At 31.3% G+C, this 21,796-nt stretch overlaps 1 protein-coding gene across 2 annotated transcripts in view; it reads left to right on the forward strand.

Annotated features, from left to right (window-relative positions):
- LOC129960249 (AT-rich interactive domain-containing protein 2-like) overlaps positions 1-19,290 on the forward strand; it is a 107,968-nt gene extending 88,678 nt beyond the window's left edge. The window contains exons 17-21 of one of the 2 annotated variants that reach the window (XM_056073521.1): positions 1,873-3,725; positions 5,725-5,863; positions 15,895-16,080; positions 16,677-16,768; positions 16,957-19,289. In XM_056073521.1, the coding sequence (XP_055929496.1) occupies positions 1,873-3,725; positions 5,725-5,863; positions 15,895-16,080; positions 16,677-16,768; positions 16,957-17,065 (2,379 nt within the window). In that variant the 3' untranslated portion in view covers positions 17,066-19,289. Of the gene's footprint in view, positions 1-1,872; positions 3,726-5,724; positions 5,864-15,894; positions 16,081-16,676; positions 16,769-16,956 lie in introns of both variants that reach the window. The other variant, XM_056073522.1, reaches the window with a different exon arrangement.
- The last annotated feature ends 2,506 nt before the right edge of the window (positions 19,291-21,796 follow it).

Here is a 21,796-nt window from a genome sequence, read left to right on the forward strand (position 1 = left end):
TTCTAATTTGTATCTGACTTTTTCATTTCTCTCTTCATATTGCTAAGCACTGATCAAAAGTAAGGTAAATATATTTTTATGGGATTACATTTTTCAATGAATTTTGCTTCAACTATAATTTAAATGTGCTTATGAAGTCAGTAGCCTTTAGAAGTTTGTGTGAAATTAATGCTACACATGATGTTATTAGATACTGTGTGGTGGCTAGTGGTAGGCACTTGCATTGTGATTTCAAAATTCACTTTGAACTACAAGTTTAAGCGTAAAGAAAAATGAACCGTTTAGAAGTAGTAAGCAATAATGTAGTTTACTGAACAAGAATGTCATACATTTGAAAACAAATAATGAAAATGTTTTATTTAAATTTATTGTTTGCATTTCTATATCTGATCATGTAATTTTGTGGTCGTTGTAAAAAGCCCTTTAACCCCCTCCCCCCATCCTCAGTAAGATTCGGAATAATTTTGGTTTTGAGTTAGCAACAAGTATTTGTGTTTGGAAATATCACAGGTTCAAATATTGGTTCTATAAAAAATATCATTTTTTCATACACATTTCCTAAACTAAAATACACTAAATTTGTTTGTTTAGTGGTTGTTTTCAGGTTTTAGTGCATTGTGAAAGTTATCTGAGTATGTGTTTAATTCATGAAAGTTGAAAAATGATAGACTAAAGATGTTTTGGTCTCATCTTATTGAAGGTAAAAGACTTGTGTGGGAACTTTCTATATGCTGATTTAATAATTATGAAATTATTGCAGTTTTCTAAATAACATTTCTCTTAAACGATGCAGATTTTTGCATTTTGCAAAGATAGTAATTTTTGTTAATGTTTTACAATTGTGTTAGTTTCTCTTAGTCATATTAGATTTTTATTCCTCCACCAATTCATTCTTGGAAAAATTCTGCTGTTGTACAATAATTTTACTGTGGCCTCAAATTATATATGTATTGCATTTTACACTATAAACTTTTATCTTAACTCATTTGAGTTTTAGTTCAAGAAAGTGACTATTTTAGGATATCTGAAGTTTATATTTAATAATAAATGCTTTCTGTATTACTTGATAAATGTTTCTTCACATTCTTAAAATTTGTGCTATATTGTATAAGTCATACCAGTTAATAATTTATATATCCCATGTAGTAAAACATTATTTAAATGTTTAAGCAATTATCCAATATTTTTTTAATTTTGGCTGTTGTTTGAAGATTTCATTTTAGAAAATTGCGAGGCAGTTATTTCCATTCTGTAAAGTTATTTTGGCTTGTAAGTAGAAACCATAAGTTTTGTGCAAGTAATTTTTAAAGCAGAGTTAAAAGGCTGAGTAAATTGATATGGACATTCTTAGTTGTCTGTTCTTTTGGAACTATTTATCACTTATCTTATCATTATTTATTCATATATTAGCTTAAATTACAGATTTGTTTTTTAATTATGATTATATGCCCCAATTACAAGCTTATTTTACCCGTAAATAGTAATGCTTTTTTATGGTTATAGTGTACAGTTAAATTATTTTAGATTTCCCGGTAATGAATTAATTAGTAAATTTATTCGTCATTGGATATTTATTCTTTCAGTAATCAGTGTTTTGTATTATTGTGATGAATATTCAGATAGTAATGCTTTTTATGGTTATAGCTTACAGTTAAATTCTTTTAGCTTTCCTGGTAAGGAATTAATTAATAAATCTATTCGTCATTGGATATTTATTCTTTCAGTAATCAGTGTTTTATATTATTGTGATGAATATTCAGATTCCTGAATATTGATTATTGAGTGAGTTCTTTATCATTGAAATTACTTATTTTGTGTGTTGTAATTAAACATCTTTTCCCTGATGTTAATGTTTTGTTATTTATTTTTAAGGTTTGCAGTCAAGATGATGACTCTAAGAGTAACGAAGCTACTTACACTCAAGTTATGCAGATGAACTGCGTACAAAACCATGTGAATAGCGATTCTTCTTTTGACACAAAAGATTCTATGTCTATGTCTTGTGATGGAGATAGCATGTTTTCTTCAAAAAGTACTGATCTGAATTCTGAATCTAATAAAAACTTCACGTTTTCACAAATTCAAAATAATTCAGTGACTTGTAAGTTAACTGGAACAAACGAATTGCCTGAAACCTCTGAGAATCTCATGTTAGTGAATTCGAAACCATCAACTGATGGGCTTTCTCCTCCTGCTAAGGAACAACAAAATGGATCTAGTATTGTTTTTGTAAATAATAATTTTGTTGAAGATTCCTCTTTATCTTCTCAATCTTCAGTTGAACCAAAGATTTCATCACCAACTAACATTCTAAAATCTGTTTTAAATGACATGAATTCTGAAGGAGAAGATACTTCAAAATTGCATATACCACAAAAAGATAAAATATCTAAGAAAGCTCCACTTTTGAATGGACTTTTAGATAAAGGTAAAGCAAATGTAACTGTAGAAATGCAGCCAAGTCCAGTAATTCAGAATGGCAGTATAAGTAATCCACATTTTGAAATGAATAGTGATGAAATTAAATCTTCCATGTCTTCTGTGCAATCTACTGCTAATCAATGTGTTACACCTGTATCTGTAAATGCTGTTGTACCTGTATCATTGAATTCTAGTGTTTCACCTCCATCAACATCACATTCTGTCATACCTTCATTGAACTCAACTAGTGCATCATCATCAAACTCTGTGACAAACGCGTCTAATCTGAACTCATCTGTATCAGTCAGTTCTGTAAACACGGCAGTCATGCCAGCAACAAATTTTAATTCAAATGAAGACAATCTTGTGCAAATTTGTTCTGGACAAACAACTTTATCTGGTACCATAGAAGTACAACCTGACCAAACAGGTGTTGTACGACTTCATATTGAGAGTCCTGAAAATTCAAATCAGGGTTCTGATTTATCGTCAATATCTGATATTACACGAACATTAGAATGTGCATCACAAGCAATATCAAGAACAAATACAGAATGCAATACACAAGTGCCTTGCTGTGGCACTTGTGAAACAACAGCAACTGTTACTGTAATAACTACCAACACATCAACTCTTGCAAGGACAGGTCAACAATTTATTGTTGTTACTCCTGCTCTGAATCAACCACAACTACATATACAGTCCCCTAACATTAAATTTCGCATATTACACAGTTTACCGAGATCAGAAGAAGCTGCTGATCCTATAAATTTCCCACGTGTTAATATTAATCAGATAAGTCATTTGAGGCAACCTACACCTGAAAGTCCCTCCATATCTACTGCCACTTTAAAAAGGCCGTCCAGTGATGTATCATCTGTGTGTACTGCAACAGATACAAAAAGAACTCGCATTGATACAAAAACTCCATTGTTAGAAGCTACTCTTCGATTACCCACCCCTGTGCCATGTTCTGTTGCTCCTAGCAATGTCACTGCTGTTGCTTCTAATAGTGTTAGTTCTGTAGGGTCTAATATCAATGGCAAATCATTCCAAGATACTCAGTCCTTTCTGTTAAAAAATTCTCAAATTGAAAATTTGGGTGTATCTACACCTAAGTTGACATCTGCGAAAGCTGTACCTGTTCAGAATGTTGACTTTCCTAACGAAAGAGAAGTAAAAACATTTTCAGGTTTGTCTTCAGCCAGTGATAATCCCTCACTAAATACTCCTTCGCAAGTACCTCCAAGATCTATGACTTCTGCAAAATTGGAATACTTTTGTGAGTGGAAGGACTGTGGGCTGTAAGTATTCATTTTTTATTCTTCTATTAATTTGCTAAGCTCTGGTATTGTAGTATGTATTATTTAATTATAAAGTATAATGTTTAATATTATGGGGGAAGCAAGCATTAAAAATTGTGATGATAGTTACTATTTTAATGTCTAAATTCATAATGTTTGTTTTATTATAACAAAAATATGTGAAATGTATTTTGGTGCTATTTTTTCATATTTAGAATGCAACAAGTTCAAGTGTTTTTAGTTTTTTTCCCCTAAACAGGCTTGTTATAATGACTTTTGAATGAAAGCTTATTATGATGACAATTAATAGATCACCGCTATTTTGACCTTTCAGTTGATCAAGTATATATAAAAGAATAATAATAATTGCATATTACTGACAGAATAAAGTTTTTATGAAAACTCACCAGTGAAATTGATACGTCAGTAACTTTATACTTTTACTTTGCCCTCCAGCAGAGGGCAGAGTCTCTGTCTTGTTGATGAGTTGTGATTTAGAAAGAACCATTATATTTGTGATGTGCTTTAAAATTGTGATCCTACTTTCATCAAAATGAGGTTGCAGTTTAAGCTGCATGCTTGTGCAAGCAGATTAATCATGCAATGCATGAGTAACTACAACAGTATTTTATTTTTAAAAAGAAAATATAGTTACAGTTACTTGTGCATCTCATGATTAATCTGCTGACACGAGCACACAGTTTAAACTGCGTCATCTTGATGAAAGCAGGATCACCACAAAATTAACAGCTGCTATGATAGCAATTTCACTGTGCGACTTTATAAAAAGTGATTGATTATAAAAAGAAATTAAATTATTATCATTATTTAATTAACATTTCCATCTCAGTTCATTAAAATACATACAATAATTTTTTTAAACGGTCTTATAGAGTATATAAATTTATAATGTCTGATTTTTCTTGGATTCTTTTGCATTTAATTTAAATGCAGTTTCAGATTTTGTTTATTGAACCTATTCATGTACTTCAAGAAAATTCTGTATCGGGTTATCAAAAGTTGAAAAAAATTGCTTGCTGCAGTAAAAAATTAAAAAAAAAATGTTTGTTGACTAATTAGCCTTGCCTTACCCTCCATAGTTTGTATCTTGATCAGAATCCACGGATTCTATCCTTTTTACTTAATTGTTTTATTTGTCGGAATCTGTTTCTGGTGATTATAAATTTGTAGCAGCATATCCAAATTCATTCTCTTTAAATATTCTGCATGCTGAAGCATCCAAAATATGTACGCTAGGAGTTCATTTTATGTAGTTATGAGATCTCTTAATTTCAACAGTATTTCATGTCGGTATATTGTAATTGTTTCCATGCTTCTTATGAGTTCATTGATAAAAATAGCACAATATTATGGTTTTGCCAATTTTAAAGACAATATTATAAATAAATTGCATTTACTTTTTACTCAATATAAAATATTTTTTAAATTTTTAATATAAATTCAGTGGTAGTGCTTTAAAAAACTGGATTTTCACTATAGCAAACTTTTAACTTAAATTTTCCCAAAATTTGATTTTAGGATGAAAAAGCTGGAAAAGAAGTACTTAAAATTTTATATACTAAACTATTAGTGTGATTTATTTAGAATGTACCGTCTTGTACATTGTACCAAATTTTCATTAGGTTTAGATAACTGTCTGAGTAGCAACTATTGTTTCCAACTTTTTCCCCCTAAGTGCCCGTACATTACAATCTTAAAAAGAATTGTGTATTAATAAAATTATATCAAAACAAATGAAATATTCATCCTGAAATTATGCATAGATATAAAGCAACATCAAATTAAATTAAAAATAATAGATGAATTCATTTTTCATTCTAAAATTTACTTATTTATTAAGAACTACAACAACAACAAAAAATGCATTCATTATAATTATTGGGGAAAGGCTACTTGATAAAAGCCGTATTATTAATTATTATTAGTATATGCATGAGTGCTTATGTACAGTTTATGCATTTTTGATTATTTTTTTCAGTAAATTTCCTAACCCAGGGTCAGTATTTCTTCATGCAAGTAAAGTCCATACTCCATACTGTAATGATGATATGATTTGTCAATGGGAAGGCTGTGATTCTATGAAAAGGAGAAGATTCTCCCTATTAACTCATTTACAGGTATCTAACATTTATTTATTTTCCCCCAGCAGTTTTACTACTATTCTTTAATTTTTCTTAGGGATTAGTCAGAATGTAGTAAAAGTTAAACTTATGTCGCAGCGAAATCAAACATCTCAGATTGATTTAATTTATTATTTTCTTCTCCATTAAAGTAGACAGAAATTCAATTCTGTTTAAACACAGCTAAAAATACAGTCATTGCTAGTTTATGTTTAATTCCTATTTTGTAGCCAGGAATATGAGTGGGGTTTTTTTGTCATCTTTTTTTACTTATTTATGAGAATGGGCTTTGATTTTTAAATATTTAATATTCAAATTCCTATATAATAATTTAACTAAATTGGGATTTCATCTTGGTGTCATCATCTAAAAGTCAGTGTCAAAAATATCAGTTTTTAAGTTGCATTATAACTATGCATAATGAAATATAATGAAGACAATTTTCGAAAATAATTTTTTTGACAATTTTTTGGCATTTATATTTTTTTAATTAAAAAATTTCGAATTAAAATATTTATTCTTAAAAATAAAGAATTTTAATAAAAGATATTTTCTTTAAGATGAATTTTTTTATGAGTGTAGATTATGGATTAAATTTAAATTAAATTGCCTGATTTGTATAATAATTAATTGTATAATTGTTTGCATACAATGTTTCAACATTAGTTCCATTTTCCTCTAAGACCTTGTTTGTTTTATTGGTAATTTAAAGAAAACACTAACATTTTTGGTTATTTTTATTAGATAAATTTATCAGGATTAAAAAGAAGAAGTTATTTGTTACTGAAAATCTGGAGATTAAAATCTTAAAAATATGCGATCATGAAAACAAGAGTAATATGTAAAGTCACAACATATGTTAAAGAAATAAAAATAAAAAATGCTCAATATTCTTTATGTAAAAATGTAGTTTTCAATTTAATTGGAGCATTTCTATCTGTACCTCGTACTCCTTAAAATTTTGTTTTGATCTCCTCATTTTTGATAAAATTATGTATTTTATTGGTATCTATTTTTAATTTTGATGGGTATCTCGTAATATCTCCAGTTTATTAATTTTTCATTAATAATAGGTTTGCAATAAAAACTTTCAATGATAATAGTTTTTAAATTAATTTCGATACTACACCAGGTTTTCTTAGAAAGTACAGATATAATATGGCCGAATTTTGTACATGTAAAGGCAACCTTTCTTATTTAGTTGTGTTTAATTAAATTTTATATGGGCAGTTGTCACCACAAAAAAATGAGACACCTCTGTAATTTTGTTAATCTACTTAAATTTGGTGTCGATGGAATTGACTCGAGGGGACAGGTTTGAGGGCATAAGACAAACTGATTGACCGAGTAATTTAACAGGATTAAATAACTATTATCTTGAAATTTTTCCATTATGACTATTATTTTTTTATTGAATGGATTTGCCATAATGAAATTAACTTCTCAATAAAATGTAACGGAATTCTGATGGTAATGTTGAGAGTTTTGATAAATGACTCTACTAAATGTTAAATGAATCTTATGAACTTTCAGCGATAGCCCGGAAACTATCAGTCATTTCTTAAAAATTTTGTCACTCACATAAAGTAAATTATTATATTTCATAAAGTCATGAAATAAATGCTTGAATAACACAAATTTAATATTTTTTATGATTTTGCAAAGATAAATGCGGGAAAAAAAGTGAATTGTACCATAGTAAAATTTTTACATGGGAGCAAAGCTGGCATGCTAAAATCCCAGAAACCAAAAAATTGCACTCATGCCCTAAGGTTTTTGAAAAATTGTAAAATTCCCACAGTCGATTTGCAACACCCACTTTTTGAGGGATCATATATTAAATGTATTTGTATTTATAGATTTAATTTTTTTGAAGCACGAACTTTAAAGGCCATTATACAATATTTTCACAGTTATATATTAAATTTGGTTTTAGGTCAGATGATTTTAATTTAACATGAAATCTGCTTTATTTTAAAAAATGAATGCTTATTTTTTCACTCGGACGATATAAAATTAGATTGCAGGGCAGATTGATTGTTGGAGTGTTTAGTTAATTTTTGGTCTTTACCGGCAGTTATCATTGCAAGTATATAAAATAGAGATTTAAGGAAATCTGTACAATTTCTTATCATTCAGTAACCATTAATTAACGCTGAAGTAAGGAAATTAATATACTTAATGGCTTAATGTTGAACACTCTTTCATAAATTTCTGTAATTAGGTGGAGAATATTTTTAAAACATCTTTAAGATGAATTCTTTAGAGTTATAAAATAATCTCCTCTTTGCAGTTACGTTTGTAGAAAAAAATATTTTTGACATTGTTTTGAGATATTGTAGCATGATAATGTTGCATATCTCGAACTAGAGAAACGAAAAGAGGGTTTTTAGATATCTTGATAACATCAGTTGTTGCATAGCAGAAAAAATGTCCATCATTCAGGCATTCCTACAGTAGCTTCCGGTAGTAGAATGAATAAATGTTCTATCTGATTAATTGTTCCGTCCCAGTTGTTTCCGCCAGAAAATAAAAGTTCATCCTTTTAAGAAACTTCAATAATTTCATGGCTTAAAATGTCTTTACGGTATTCGCATTTACTCAGTGAGAGGTCCCCTCCACTTATTAAGGGGGGAGGCTAAACAGTGTATTTCATTCTTCATAAAAATTAAATATCTGTTAATTTTTTAGGGTAGGATCAACTAAAGACTAAATGATGAATTAATATTAAAAGTAATGTACATTATTAAATAAAGAGAAAAAAATATTTATATTTTGAAAGAAACATACTTATTTTAAAGATAAATCTTAGTCGTGTTGTTTGCTTCTCCGAAATTCTTGAGATAAAAACTCGAAAAAGTCTTATTATTCTATTAACAGGCTGAGATTTACTTAATATACGGTCCCTCTGTGTTGGTTCTTTTGAGGCAGAGTTTACAGCAAATAAAATTAAGTACATATTTCAAGAACTGCTACGAATTTCAGAACGAAATTTCATACACCTACATAAAAAGTCATGCAAAATCAAAGGATCTCCATTTCCATAATGGAAAAATGTTGAGAACTCAGTTAATCAGTTTGTCTGGCTCAACAAACCTGCCCCTTTAATCCATTTCCATTGACACCAATTTTCTAAAGATCTAGTAATAAACAACAAAGTTAAAAAGGGGTTTTTTGGCTATTTATTTCAATGTGGGGTTCAAAAGAAGGACATAGACGGAGAACTTAGTTTTGTGCAAAAATGTTTTCAAGTTTTTGGAAACCTGTTATTTATTGAATACCAGATTGGAATTCCATATTATAACATAAAAGTTCACTTAATGGTCTAACACATAATTTTGTATAAACTATTGGGAATAACCTGTTAAACCAAGAAGACTCTGAACTTATTTAAAGTTATGAGACTGTGGGAATTTTTGAAGATAAGAATTTGATTGTTCAGTACCCATGTATACATCCGAAAAATTTTACTTTTTGTTGTAGGAACTGAAATTTCTTTTACTTTTAATTCTTGACTATAATCTGGAGAATTAGGTGTAGTTTATGTGTAAGGTGCCATAAAACCATAACATTTTGTCAATAAAGAATTAAAAAACACTGGATCTGTGTGACAATCTGAATGGAGCATACGCATGAATTATTACCAAAAAATCATATTTTGTTTTGTTCAGTCATGGTGAAAGATGACCAATCATCTTTATTCTTTATGGTTTTTGTATGGAAATGTCTGTTATTGTACACATTTAGCATGCATATTTATCATTTAAAAATAATTTTTATTATGTCATATAATTTTTTAAAATTTGCAATACACTTAAATCTAGTCATAAATTAATGGAAAGGGTCATTTTATTTGGTCATAAAATTTTTCAGCTCATTCCTGTAAATAGTTTTTCTGTTACAGTGTTTCCTGTCTTGCCTCTAAAATTATGCATTTAGGAAGACATTCACAAATTTCAAAGTGTTACAGCTTTTTACTTGATATTCAGATGCTCATCAGTAGCGAAAAATATGTAATCAAAGTAACAAAAAAATGTTCCCATTGCTTTAATATTTTATTAATAGGCACTACTTTTAAATCTGCTAGAGAGTCTGTCCTGGAAAGATAGAATTTTCAAAATATAAGAAGTCAATGAAAGATATCAATTTTATTTCCAAATAAAATATTTTATAGGATTAGAGCTAATTAATTTTATAAACATAGTGACCAAATTATTTCTCTTTATAATCATTGCATAACAGTCTCCATATTTTGTAACAAGAAAAGAGTAGGGATGAAGAATATTTTACGAGCGGTTATTACGTAACCAGTATCATAAAGTCACAAATACCAGTGATCAATACTTTTCAAAGAGGGGTGTGATTCAAATCCGTGATACGATCTTACCGGTGATATTTCGATTACTGGTTTTTTTGGATCACGATAGAAAGTAACAATCGATACGATATCACTGAAATTTGCCGGAGCGGTGATTTCACTGTAAAGTAACAATCGATACGATCTGTCCTATGACAACTCTCGAACAAAACAGATCTGTGAATGGATTGAAAAGTGAACGGACCGGTTATTGGAATTATCGTATCATTGAATTGCATATCACTGGAATTTATCGGAGCGGTGACTTTACTGGAAAGTGTAAAGTCGCCGCTCCACTTCATGTGGTGATCTTGACCTTCAGATATTCGCATTTAATGATACACTATTCCATACAAATCCTTTTTAATTGCTTGTGACTTGACTTTGCATATATTCCGTTTACTGCTGGCGCCATCTATTGGTAGAATATAGAACTAAATTAAACAATTTAAAGAAATAACATATATATTTAATTCAAATTTTTCAGAAAATGGTTTACTCAAATAAAGAAATTAAATAAATAGTTTTGAAAAAAAATCAAATTTAATAAGTAAGCTGAAATAGATAAATTAATTCAATCACACGTTCCTTAAATTAGTAAATTAAGTATTAATTATAATTAATAAATTTTATATTTAATATTAAGTAATAATTTTTAATTAATAATATGATTGAAATTACAGATATTTGGAACAATATTTAAAAATAACAATAGCAAAATTATTTGTTATTCAAAAAATCGTGGATTATGCATCTCTAGAAAAGAGTCACTTGTGTTTGTTTATTAAACTTATTGATGTTTGTTTTATGTGTTCAAGATTTCTTACAAGTCTCAGATTTCATGAAATTAATCTACCGTTATTGTAAACATTATAACATTATATGTGATCATAAACAGAATTCGGTTCAGATATCAAAATATTGTTAGGTTCATTTAATATTTATTTTTCGGATGTAAAATGTGTCTTATATCTGTTACATATGCGAAAATAAGCAATTGCAATTAATTTTAATGATTCACAAAAGATTGATTAACATTTGTGTTCAAATCTTGTATCTTGAATTAGATCACCAAAGTTTTCATTATTATTATTTTACTAAAAATGCTTTTGTTTGAAATCCATATTTCATCCTCATTATTGATTTCTGTTCCATACAGCAGTAGAGATCTAGTACCATGCATTTTTGCTGTTCTGGCCGTTCTGTGAATCCTAGATCCTACACTATCTACCAATAAGTATCTGAACACCCATGCAAATGCGGATATATACGGCCCTTATCTATGTCATGCCTTTTGTTCTTAAATATCGTGTAGGAAACAGCATTAGCATTAGTCGGTTGCAGGATACCACGAAATACAGAGCTGGCGTGAGAGCGAGTTGCGTGAAAGGCATAATTATCGGATATCATAGAAATGGCCGATTTTTAAGGGACATATCTAGTGAGTTAAACATTCCAAAAATCGACAGTGGCTTTTGCCATTAAAAAGTGCCCGCACACTCCGTGAGTTCCAATAATCATCCGTGACTGTTTTTTCAATAAATACCATCATTTACATTTGCTGGTTTCATGGTCATGCTGCCGCCCATAAGACTTTGATTATAAAATCCAACTTCGCTGTTCGGTTGATGTGGTGCAAAGCACGTCGAAATTGGACCGTAGACGAGAGGAAACAGGTTCTCTGTAGTGATGAGACAGCGTTCAATCTCTACCAGTCGAATGGTCGTCTAGGTTTGGCGTATACATGGAGAGCGCCTTTTGCTAGAATGCAATGCGACGACAGTTAAGTTGGACGGAGGTGGAATTACGGTCTGGAGATGTTTCTTGTGGTTTGGGCTGAGAAACTTGATCCCAATTCTTGATAGATTCAGTGCTTCGTATGGGTTGGAACATGGTTATTTCCAGGACGAGAAGGCTACTTGTCATATTGTAAAGTTCATCATGGATTGGTATGATGACAGTGGGGTGAACCGACTGGACTGGCCTGCCCAGAATCCAGACTTGAATCCTATAGGAAACCTCTGGGACAAGTTGGATCGCCGAATTAGGGATGCAGCAACCGTCCAAAATCGGTGAAGGTATTTGCATGTCTTCTCGAAGCTGAGTGGAAGAAAATACCACTGTCCATCTGCCAAACACTTGGATGGCTTCACGCTTAATCATAAAAACTATGCCCGGAGGATTAAGTCTGTAATTGCCTGAGGTGGAGGCTCCACCAATTATTGATTATGAATAAATTGTGTTTATCTCTTTTATCACAGGTGTCCTATTACTTATTGGCAGATACTTTAGGTTTCTGGAGAAATTATGATATCCTCTTTTATTTTAAGATTATTTGTATTTTCCCAGATGAGATTTCAGTTTCATGGTATCTAATTTTTATTTATTTGGTATTTGTTACTAAATACAGTAGACTCCCGATTATCCGCGGGCGGGTTATCCGCGGAGCGGATTATCCGCGCCTGCCACACTAAATTTTCTTTTTTGCTTCCAAGCAAAGGGAAAATGCTTCCAAAGCAAGAAGCAAACACAAATGACTGATTACTTCAAAAAGGTGTAGTTTTACAGTTATGCTTTTGTAATTACATAATACATTACAGTATTAAAACAGTACATATGTATTGATTTTTCTGTGTATCCTTGACACCTCTCGTAAGTACAAAGCACTTTTCTGTTTTCATTAACAAAATGCATTTTAGGTTAGTTTTGAGTGATATACTAAAATATTAAGCGTTAGTTAAACATTTCCTGCTGTTTATTTTACGTTTTATTGTACATAAAACGATTTTTCAAAGTTGGAATGACTGTTTTCTCTTTTGCTATACCCGTTTTTAGCTTTTTTCGGATTATCAGCGATTTTTGTTATCCGCGGCGGCCGCTCCACCCAATTCCGCGGATAATCGGGAGTGTACTGTAATTAATTCTTCTACGATTCACTTCTTCAGTTCATGTACAATATACAGGGTGTTGCCGAATTCGACCGACAAATTCAGAGGTGTGATAGTAGGGATCAAGAAGATAAAGAATCGCCATACAACACGAAGTCCCAAACGACGTTTAGTAGATAAAAATCGCAAATATATAGGAATCAGAAAACTAGTGTAAACAATAAAAAATAAGAAATGGTGTTTCAACTATGATTTTTTTAAAGTGAAAGCACATTCTCAAAAGTTGTTTTTCATGTTGGTTAACATGCAGATTTGATGATCTAGGAGGTCGTAAATTACTGAAAACGGAAAAGTAGTTAAGAACCCATGTTTGCAAAAATATTAAAACTTTAAGAAAAATAAAGGCTTGAAAATGTAAGGAATTATATCTTCTATAATTTAATATAAGCGTTTAGTGTGAAAACTGGGGAGTTTTAAAGATATTCCAGAAAAACTAAAATGGGAATCAGGAAACATCGCTTCAACATCAGCAACGATGTGCGCAGAGAGCGTTGTCATATTCGAAAGATACGAGGGGCGATCCAAAAAAAGTTTACAAGCAGCATTATTTGAAAAATAGAAATTATGAATAGGAATATTGTTAACCAGAGTGGTGACAGATGGCCCTAGTCGTCTTAGACCGGTCGTTCAAGCAGATAGTGTTAGTACTGTGACCTGAAACAGCGATAGTAATGACAAGACGTCTAGAGAAGTGGTCTCGCATTAATTGCAACCGTTATTGTGTTACCTTAACAAAATTGCATGAAGCCATCCGACGCAAATCTCCTGGATTGCTGACGAAACGTGTCAGTCTCCTGCATGATAATGCCAGGTCCCATACAGCTCGCCAGACTCAGTGATTGCTGGAAACGTTTAGACAGGAGGTCTGGAGCCCCCCTCCCCCCATACAGCCCCAATTTGGCTCCCAGTGACTATTTCCTTTTCCCGGCATTGAAGAAACACTTATCCGAAACAAGGTTCATATAAGACGGTGATGCTCAAAAAGGTGTCGAGAACTAGGGACCTGATTATTAGGGCTTCAATAGCTGGGGGCCTGATTATTACCAAGACGGGTTAAACAAACTGGTCCAGTGGTGTGATAAATGCCACAACAGGTTTGGTGATCATGTAGAGAAACGACTGCCACATATATCTCTTTAATTATCATTTGTATCTTGTGTCTATAGTTAATAAAGCATTTTTCCTTTGCCTTGTAAACTTTTTTTTTGGATCACCCCTCATAAATTCAGAACAAGGATAATAAGCATTAAGTAGATGAAAAATTACTAGAAAACATAGGGCCGCAGGCAACGTTTGTCAATGAAAATCGCAAATCAGATGGAGTTCGCACACCGGATGCTTGATGCCACACAGGAAGATGCACACTTTTCTGCTAGAGTTTTATTCTTAGATGAAGCTTGCTTTGCGAGAGAGTGTGTCTTCACACGCACAATACGAATATTTGGTCATTCGAAAATCCCCACATCACTATCTCATCGAACGTACGACACAAGTTTTATATTAACATCTGGGTCGAGTCATCTATGGGGATAGTATCTTCTGCCCGAATGCCTCAGCGGCTTGTTTTCTTGCAGCACATTCCCCCGGATTTACTCTATAGAACACCGACAATTGCATGCCAGAACATTTGGTTAATGCATGGTGGAGCTCCAGCACATTTTAGTTGCATTCGTGAAAACTGACTTTTTGTTTGCGAATGAACCATTATTTCTGCAGTGCTCATTAATCAATACTTGTACGCTGTTTTATTTTTCTCGAACGCAGGAAAAATTTACATACGAGAAGGCTTCTTAACGATTACTCTTTCCTAATCCTCGCATTCATAGGGCCATTCTCTTAGCTAGACTCATTGTCTTTTCGACGTCTGTTTTTGCGATTTTCACTGAATAAACGTTATACTTGCGACCCTGTGTTTTCTGGCAATTTTTCATCTACTTAATGTTTGTCATCCTTGCTCTGAATTTATCTTTCGAATTAGTAAACACTCTCTGCGAACATCGGTACTGATGTTGGAACGATGTTTTCTGGTTCCTATTTTAGTTTTCCTTGAATATTTTTAAAACTTCCCAGTTTTCAGAGTACACGCTTATATCAAATTATAAAATATAAAATTCCTTACATTTTCAAGCTTTTGTTTTTCTTCAGGCTTTAATATTTTTGAAAATATGGGTTCAAAACTTCTTTATCGTTTTCAGTAATTTACGACCCCCTAGATCATCAGATCGCATGTTACCAACATAAAAAACAACTTAAGAATGCGCTTTCACATTTAAAAAAAATTAATAGTTGAAATACCATTTGTTTTTTTATTAATTTTTTACAGCTTCCAGCAGTTATCCGACTCCCTATGTTTTTGCGATTTTTACTCACTTAACGTCAACTGGGGCCCTATGTTGTATGGTGATTCTTAATACCTACAATCACCCCTCTGAATTTGTTGGTTGAATTCGGCAACACCCTGTATAATATTATTCCTTTATTTGATTCGAATTTTGCATTTACAAAAAAGAGTGTGAGGAAGTATAATGAACTTTTTTCAACTAATGCTAGAAACTGTTTTAAATTGTATACCTCTAAATTTATTTTTTATTCTGATGATGTGTGCTGTACTGTATATTTGTACATTTTATTTATAATTATTAGTTTTAATGTCATGTACATTTGGTTGATTTATTGAAAACAAGGGAATTTTTAATGCAATCATGTAATCTTTTTCTTTTCAGGATTGGCATTGTAATGAAAGGGTTTTGCACATCCAAGCTTTAAGGAGAAAACAGTTATCTCAGCAGGGCAAAACGTCCATAGCACCGCCTCAAATGCCACCTCCGCATCCTGGTTATGCACCTGATGCTGCTTTATTAGCTATAAGAAGGCATGCACTTCAATATATCAATCCTAAAGAACTTTCTGTAAGTTATGAATTCTGTATTATTCACATATTTATGTTTTCAAAAATGAAATTTTCTGATTTTCAGTACAAATTGTAAAAGATTAGAATAATCTGACATGAAGAACTGAAACGTTTTTGTCAAAATATGTTAGGCTGGCGTCTAATATTATGCTTTGTTTGCCTGTTGTTTAGAGAAATGACAATTTACAATTAACAAATTTTTTTTGTTTACATAAAACTGCTTGTAGTTGAAATAAATTTCAAAAACTGGTAAATAATGAGAACAATTCTTACAAATTTCTTTAAGGAATATCGTTCTTATTTCTTAATTTTTTTTTTTTTTTTTTTTTTTGTATGCATGCTTGGTGAATTAATGATTATCCAGCTATTTTCAATTCCTCTCATATTTGTTATACCGGTTTTTAAACTGGAATGGTGGCCAAAATGAAATGCACTTGATTTTGTGTGTTAAATGTTAGAACTTTGTTATTTTTTATCAATAAAATTTTAATTTGTATCCGTACTCGTCCGTTTCTTTTTAAGTACATTTTTAAAATTGAAATATATTCAATGCTAGTATTTTCTGGACTAAGTTTTATTTATTTATTGTCATAGGAAGAAAAAGAGAGTGCGCTTACCAAAAGTATTCGTTTGACAAGTGCCCTCATACTCAGAAACTTGGTTACACATAGTTCTTTAGCAAGGACGTGAGTATTTTAATGTTATTTGATTATAGTTGTGAATTGTTAGTTACTTTACTTTCAGTATTTAAGAAGAAAATATATTATTAGTCTTTCTTGACTTTTATTTAATATAATAAAATGTGGGTTTCAGTATATGATTATTGAAGTTTTGTTCTTAAGATGGCATTTTCTAATGTTTCTTCATTCCTTAGGTATGTTCGGCGCTTTGAACCAGAATTAGCCTACTTAGCTATGTCTCCCGTTGAATCTGCTCGAACAGTAGCACAGTGCCTATCAGAATTATCCAGAACGCATGACTGAAAGCTTTTGAAAAGCAGCTATCTTCTCCTTGTGCCATGCAGAATCTTTCTTCTACTGATAATGGAAGATCTTAGTTAAGCACTACTCAATGTAGATAGCCTCTTGGCAGCCAACCCAATATGTGAGCATATCAAAAGATATGATGGTTGCTTGTATGAGGCATAGATCGCAAACTGATTTCGTCGCAGAGTATTTAAAATTTATATCATTGTATTTAAAGCATTTCATGTTGTATACAAGACTCTTCTTATATTTTGAGTTGAGCAAGCCTGTGGGCTTTAAAAAGAATTTTATATAGACGTGAAAAAAAGATTCTTATTGTTAATAAAAAAGAGGTGTACAAAATCAAATCTTCTTTACAAAAACAGTGTTTTTAAACATTACAAATGTATTCAGGACCAAGAATCCATGATATCGCAACATAGTTGTTGATTGTAAAAATAGGTTCAAAGAAAAATACCTGTTTTACAGAAGTATTTAATTCATGCTAAGATTTTAGCATGAAGAGTTGTATTTAAATGATTTTAGGTGCTGCTCTTGTACCATGTAAATTTGAATTAATACTCGCCATCTCACATGTAGAATACAAGTTTCACCCTGTGAATATCATCTTTAAAATGCAGTCTTGTCAAAGAATGAAGCCATTGAGAAAAAAGTCTAAATTTTGGCATTCCACAATATTTGTAATTCAATGTTCATTTTTATATTTTTTTAGCTTTGATATTACCCCTTACTTATATTTATTGACTATTGACATTTTAATTGCTAACCTATATTATTGTGCCTTTTTTCTCCTAAATAAATAAATTTATATTATGTTGGAGAATCGTATCATTTTCACTTGTCTCCCCCCCTCCCCCTCAAAAAAATCTTAACTGGCTTCTTCAGTGGGCTTTCATAACAAAAGTCGAAAAAATCATTGTACTATTTAAAACAGTTGTTCATGAGAAACTATGCATTTTATGATTGTCATTTTTTATGAAGCTGAAAGATTTGCAGCTTGTCTGTTTTAATGTGTAATGTTCAAAATAAATGGATACCCTTAGAAACTTGTCTTATGTTTCCCCCCCCCCCCCTTATATTCTTAACATTACAGCTTAAAATACATTGAGGCTACAAATTTTTGTAATGAAAGTATAACCTAACGTGTTAAGTGCTTTTGAATGTCTCTCTCTCTCTCTCTCTCTCTCTCTCTCTTTAGGTTTTTTGAGATCAATTAAATGAGTATTTCAAAATATCTATTTTCTTGTATATCTGAATATTTTCCTAAGCCAAAAGTTGCAAGATTTGATATCCTGTTTGCTCCATATATAACTCCTTTTTCTGCTGACTGTGCTGAATAACAACCGACTAAAAGTCACTTCAGTTGCAAATTTACAAGGATTTTATTTATTTTGTTAAAGTTCTTTATGATGAAGCACTTGAAATTAAACAATATTGGGAGATGTTCAGTAATATAATTAACTCAATATAGGTCTGCTCGAATTTCATTTACAAAGATAATTTCTGTTCTATTCTAGAAAATGTTAGCAGTTCTCATCAGCATAACATACAATAATTTAGTGGATTGATATCACTTGAACTTTTCAAATGAGTCAGAGAGCGTGTGAAAACATTGTAAGCGAAAGTAAATTCTTAAAGAGAAAAATTTTTTGGAAGTATTGCAGTTAACAAAAGACAATAACTCGCCTTTTTGAATTTTTAATTCGAGTTTTCTTTCCAAAATTATTATTTTGCAATTCCAGGATGCATTGAGATTACTGAGGATACTAATTATTTGCTATTTAATGCAAATTTTATAAATATAGCTGAAATAATTTTCTTCGTAAAAAAATTGCTGTACTTTCTTTTTCTTAATAGAGGGAAAAAAGGGGGCAATTTTTTCATACTTAGTGAAATGTCATGAAATTGTATCGGAGTTTCAAAACATTCCACTTAATATGAAAATTTTCAATTTCCGTTTTACATTTCCTGCAGTTTTAAATCATTAAAAGTGCACTTGCAAAGAAATTGTGTCATTGATGTTTCTTATTATAGCTTATATTTCGATTTTAATAATGTGTTAACTGAAAGGTTTGGAGTTTCATCATTGCTCAATTGCCTATGATTTAAATTTTTTTATTGTGAATTTTAACTATTTATGTAGCATAACATGAGCAGTATCGTACATGGATCTTCATTAATTAAATGCCTTTTCTTTTTTAATTCCCTTTATGCACAATTGTAGATTTACGGTTTGAAGGCAACTTTGCCAATCATACTTCTGAAAAAGTTGAAATAATCATTAATAGCAAAGAATTTTGTTAAAAAAGTTCTAACACTTATAATGAAGTTTCCGGTTTTCTCTTTTTACATATTTGATGAATGTGGAAGTTAAAATTTTCAACTACCTTTCTGTTAAAGAAAGGACATTATTTAAAATGTAAAGATAGCTCTTGGCCTATGGATGTTTATTTACTTTTGTTTTATCCCTATATAGGATTGTCTCATTTGATTATATTTCATTAAGAATGGTTTTCATTTTCATTCATAATTCTCTTGCGTATTACAAAGAATATTTTACTTTTTCTTTTGGAATGTGAATGTGACATTTTTACAGTAGCATAAATTTGGACATATTTCATATCTGTAAATCTTCCTGTTTTTCAATTTGATTTGAAGAATTCTATTAAAGAATTATAATTTCTGAGTTTCCAAGATGTATATACATGCAACTTTTTTTTTATTAAAAAAAAAGGGGTAATATTTTAAATATTTTTTTGTTTACTAAATTGTTAGTAAATAAATTAGCCTTGTTCCAACTTAAAAAATCTGAAATTTCGGTAAACTTATTAACATCTTTAACAAGCAATTACTTTACAGAGAACATTTAAATTATCACTTATACTATTTGTAAGAAATTTAGTATTCGAAATTTCATATGGATATGTTCTTTTTCTGAAATTTGTAATCCTTCAGAGTTTTTACATGTGTTCAGTTGGATTTCCCATCCTTTGTTAGCGTGATGAAAATAATTGTGAGTGATCTAAATTGTTTTTCGTGGCAGAAATATTAATCTAGATTTATTCATTTCAAATCGTCATTGATTGTTTTTACAAACCTTTTACCATGTCTTAAGTGTCAAAAATATTCATTTCTTTTCGATAATCATGGGATATTGATTTGTCTTAGAGGTCTCGTTATAGCTGGTGGGATATTTTAAGAAGTACTTGGAAAAGGTACGGATTCGATGAAAATTATTGAAATAGAAATATCGGATAATTCAGTTTCTTGTTTCAAAGGAAGAATAAAGAGATTTGGTCTTGATGAATTTCGATTTTAGAGGAAAACCTTTTCAAATAAATAAGTGAGAATGGTATCTGACCAGTGGCGTAGCGGTGTTAATAAATGCCTGAGGCGTAATATTTACCAGTGGTTATCAAAATAAAGGAAACACTTGTGAAAGATAGCTTTAGTTATATTGTATACTTCTTGGATTTTTGTCAAAGGCTTAAAATGTCAAACCTCATAGATTTTCAAAGAGACCAAACTGTAGGAGCTCGGATAGTTAATGCAAATGCGACCGAAATATCCGAGCTTTTAGGCATTTCTAGAGCCGTGATAACGTACTCACAACGTGGCTAAACACGCTCAGCAAAGCAAAATAGTATAAGGAAAGAAAAGCTGAGTACATGAGGCGGATTGTAATGCTTAAAAGGAAAACAAAACGGCATGCAAAATTGTCTCAATCAGCATCTGGATTCTCCAGTGTTACTTTTATTTAACATAACATGTACATCACAGCAATGTCAATGCCAAACATCGTCTGCAGAAAACCTGATATCTGGAAAGCAATTAAATATATGGTCAAACGAATCGTCTGTCACACTTTTCCGCACAACAGGGACGGTACTTGTTTAGAGGACACCTGCACAAACGTATGATTGTGATTCTATCCTTCCAACTACCTTGCATGGAGGTAGATCTGTAATGGTATGGGTAGTCGTGTCGTGGGTTTCTGGTGGCTCAATCGTAATCCTGAAAGAAATGATCGCTGGGGAGAAATATAGAGAAGTGTTAGCTGGCCAGATTCATCGTGTGATACAATCTTCGTTTCCTCTAGAAAATGGAATTTTCCAGGATGATTATGCAGCGGGACTTGTCCAGTCGTGGTTGGATGAACACCATTATGGGGTAAAACATCTACCTTGGCCGCACAGTCCCCCGACTTCGATATAATCGAACCATTTTGATCTATTTTAGATTCTTCAATCTGGAATCGAAATCCTCTATCGATATATCTCCCGAAACTTTCACAATATCTCCATGAAGAGTGGTACAGTATTCCTCTAAACACTATTCAGCATTTAAGCTGTATTGCATGCAAAAGATCCTCTTCGCTTTATTAATAAAGATTAATAATTCGTTTGTGGTGTTCCCATAATTTAGACCATCTGTATTTGCTGCTTGTCGTTTAATAATGGTAAAGAATTTTCTGGGTCGTGACATTTTTTGTATCATATTCGAAAAGACATAAACGCACTGATTGTTTATGTCTAGCTCACGAATGTCTAATACTCGGAGCATTTATATTCTTTTTGTTATACTCGATGATCTTGATGCAAAGCGTTAATAGAAATGTCTTGTAAATATGAATAGGCTATGAGAATTCCGCTGTTGAAGTTTCTACAAATACTGAGACTTAATTAGCTGACTATGGATAAAGTGATTTTTTTGAAGATTCATCATATA

The sequence above is a fragment of the Argiope bruennichi genome, chromosome X2, assembly GCF_947563725.1.
Source record: "Argiope bruennichi chromosome X2, qqArgBrue1.1, whole genome shotgun sequence".
Taxonomy (NCBI): domain Eukaryota; kingdom Metazoa; phylum Arthropoda; class Arachnida; order Araneae; family Araneidae; genus Argiope; species Argiope bruennichi.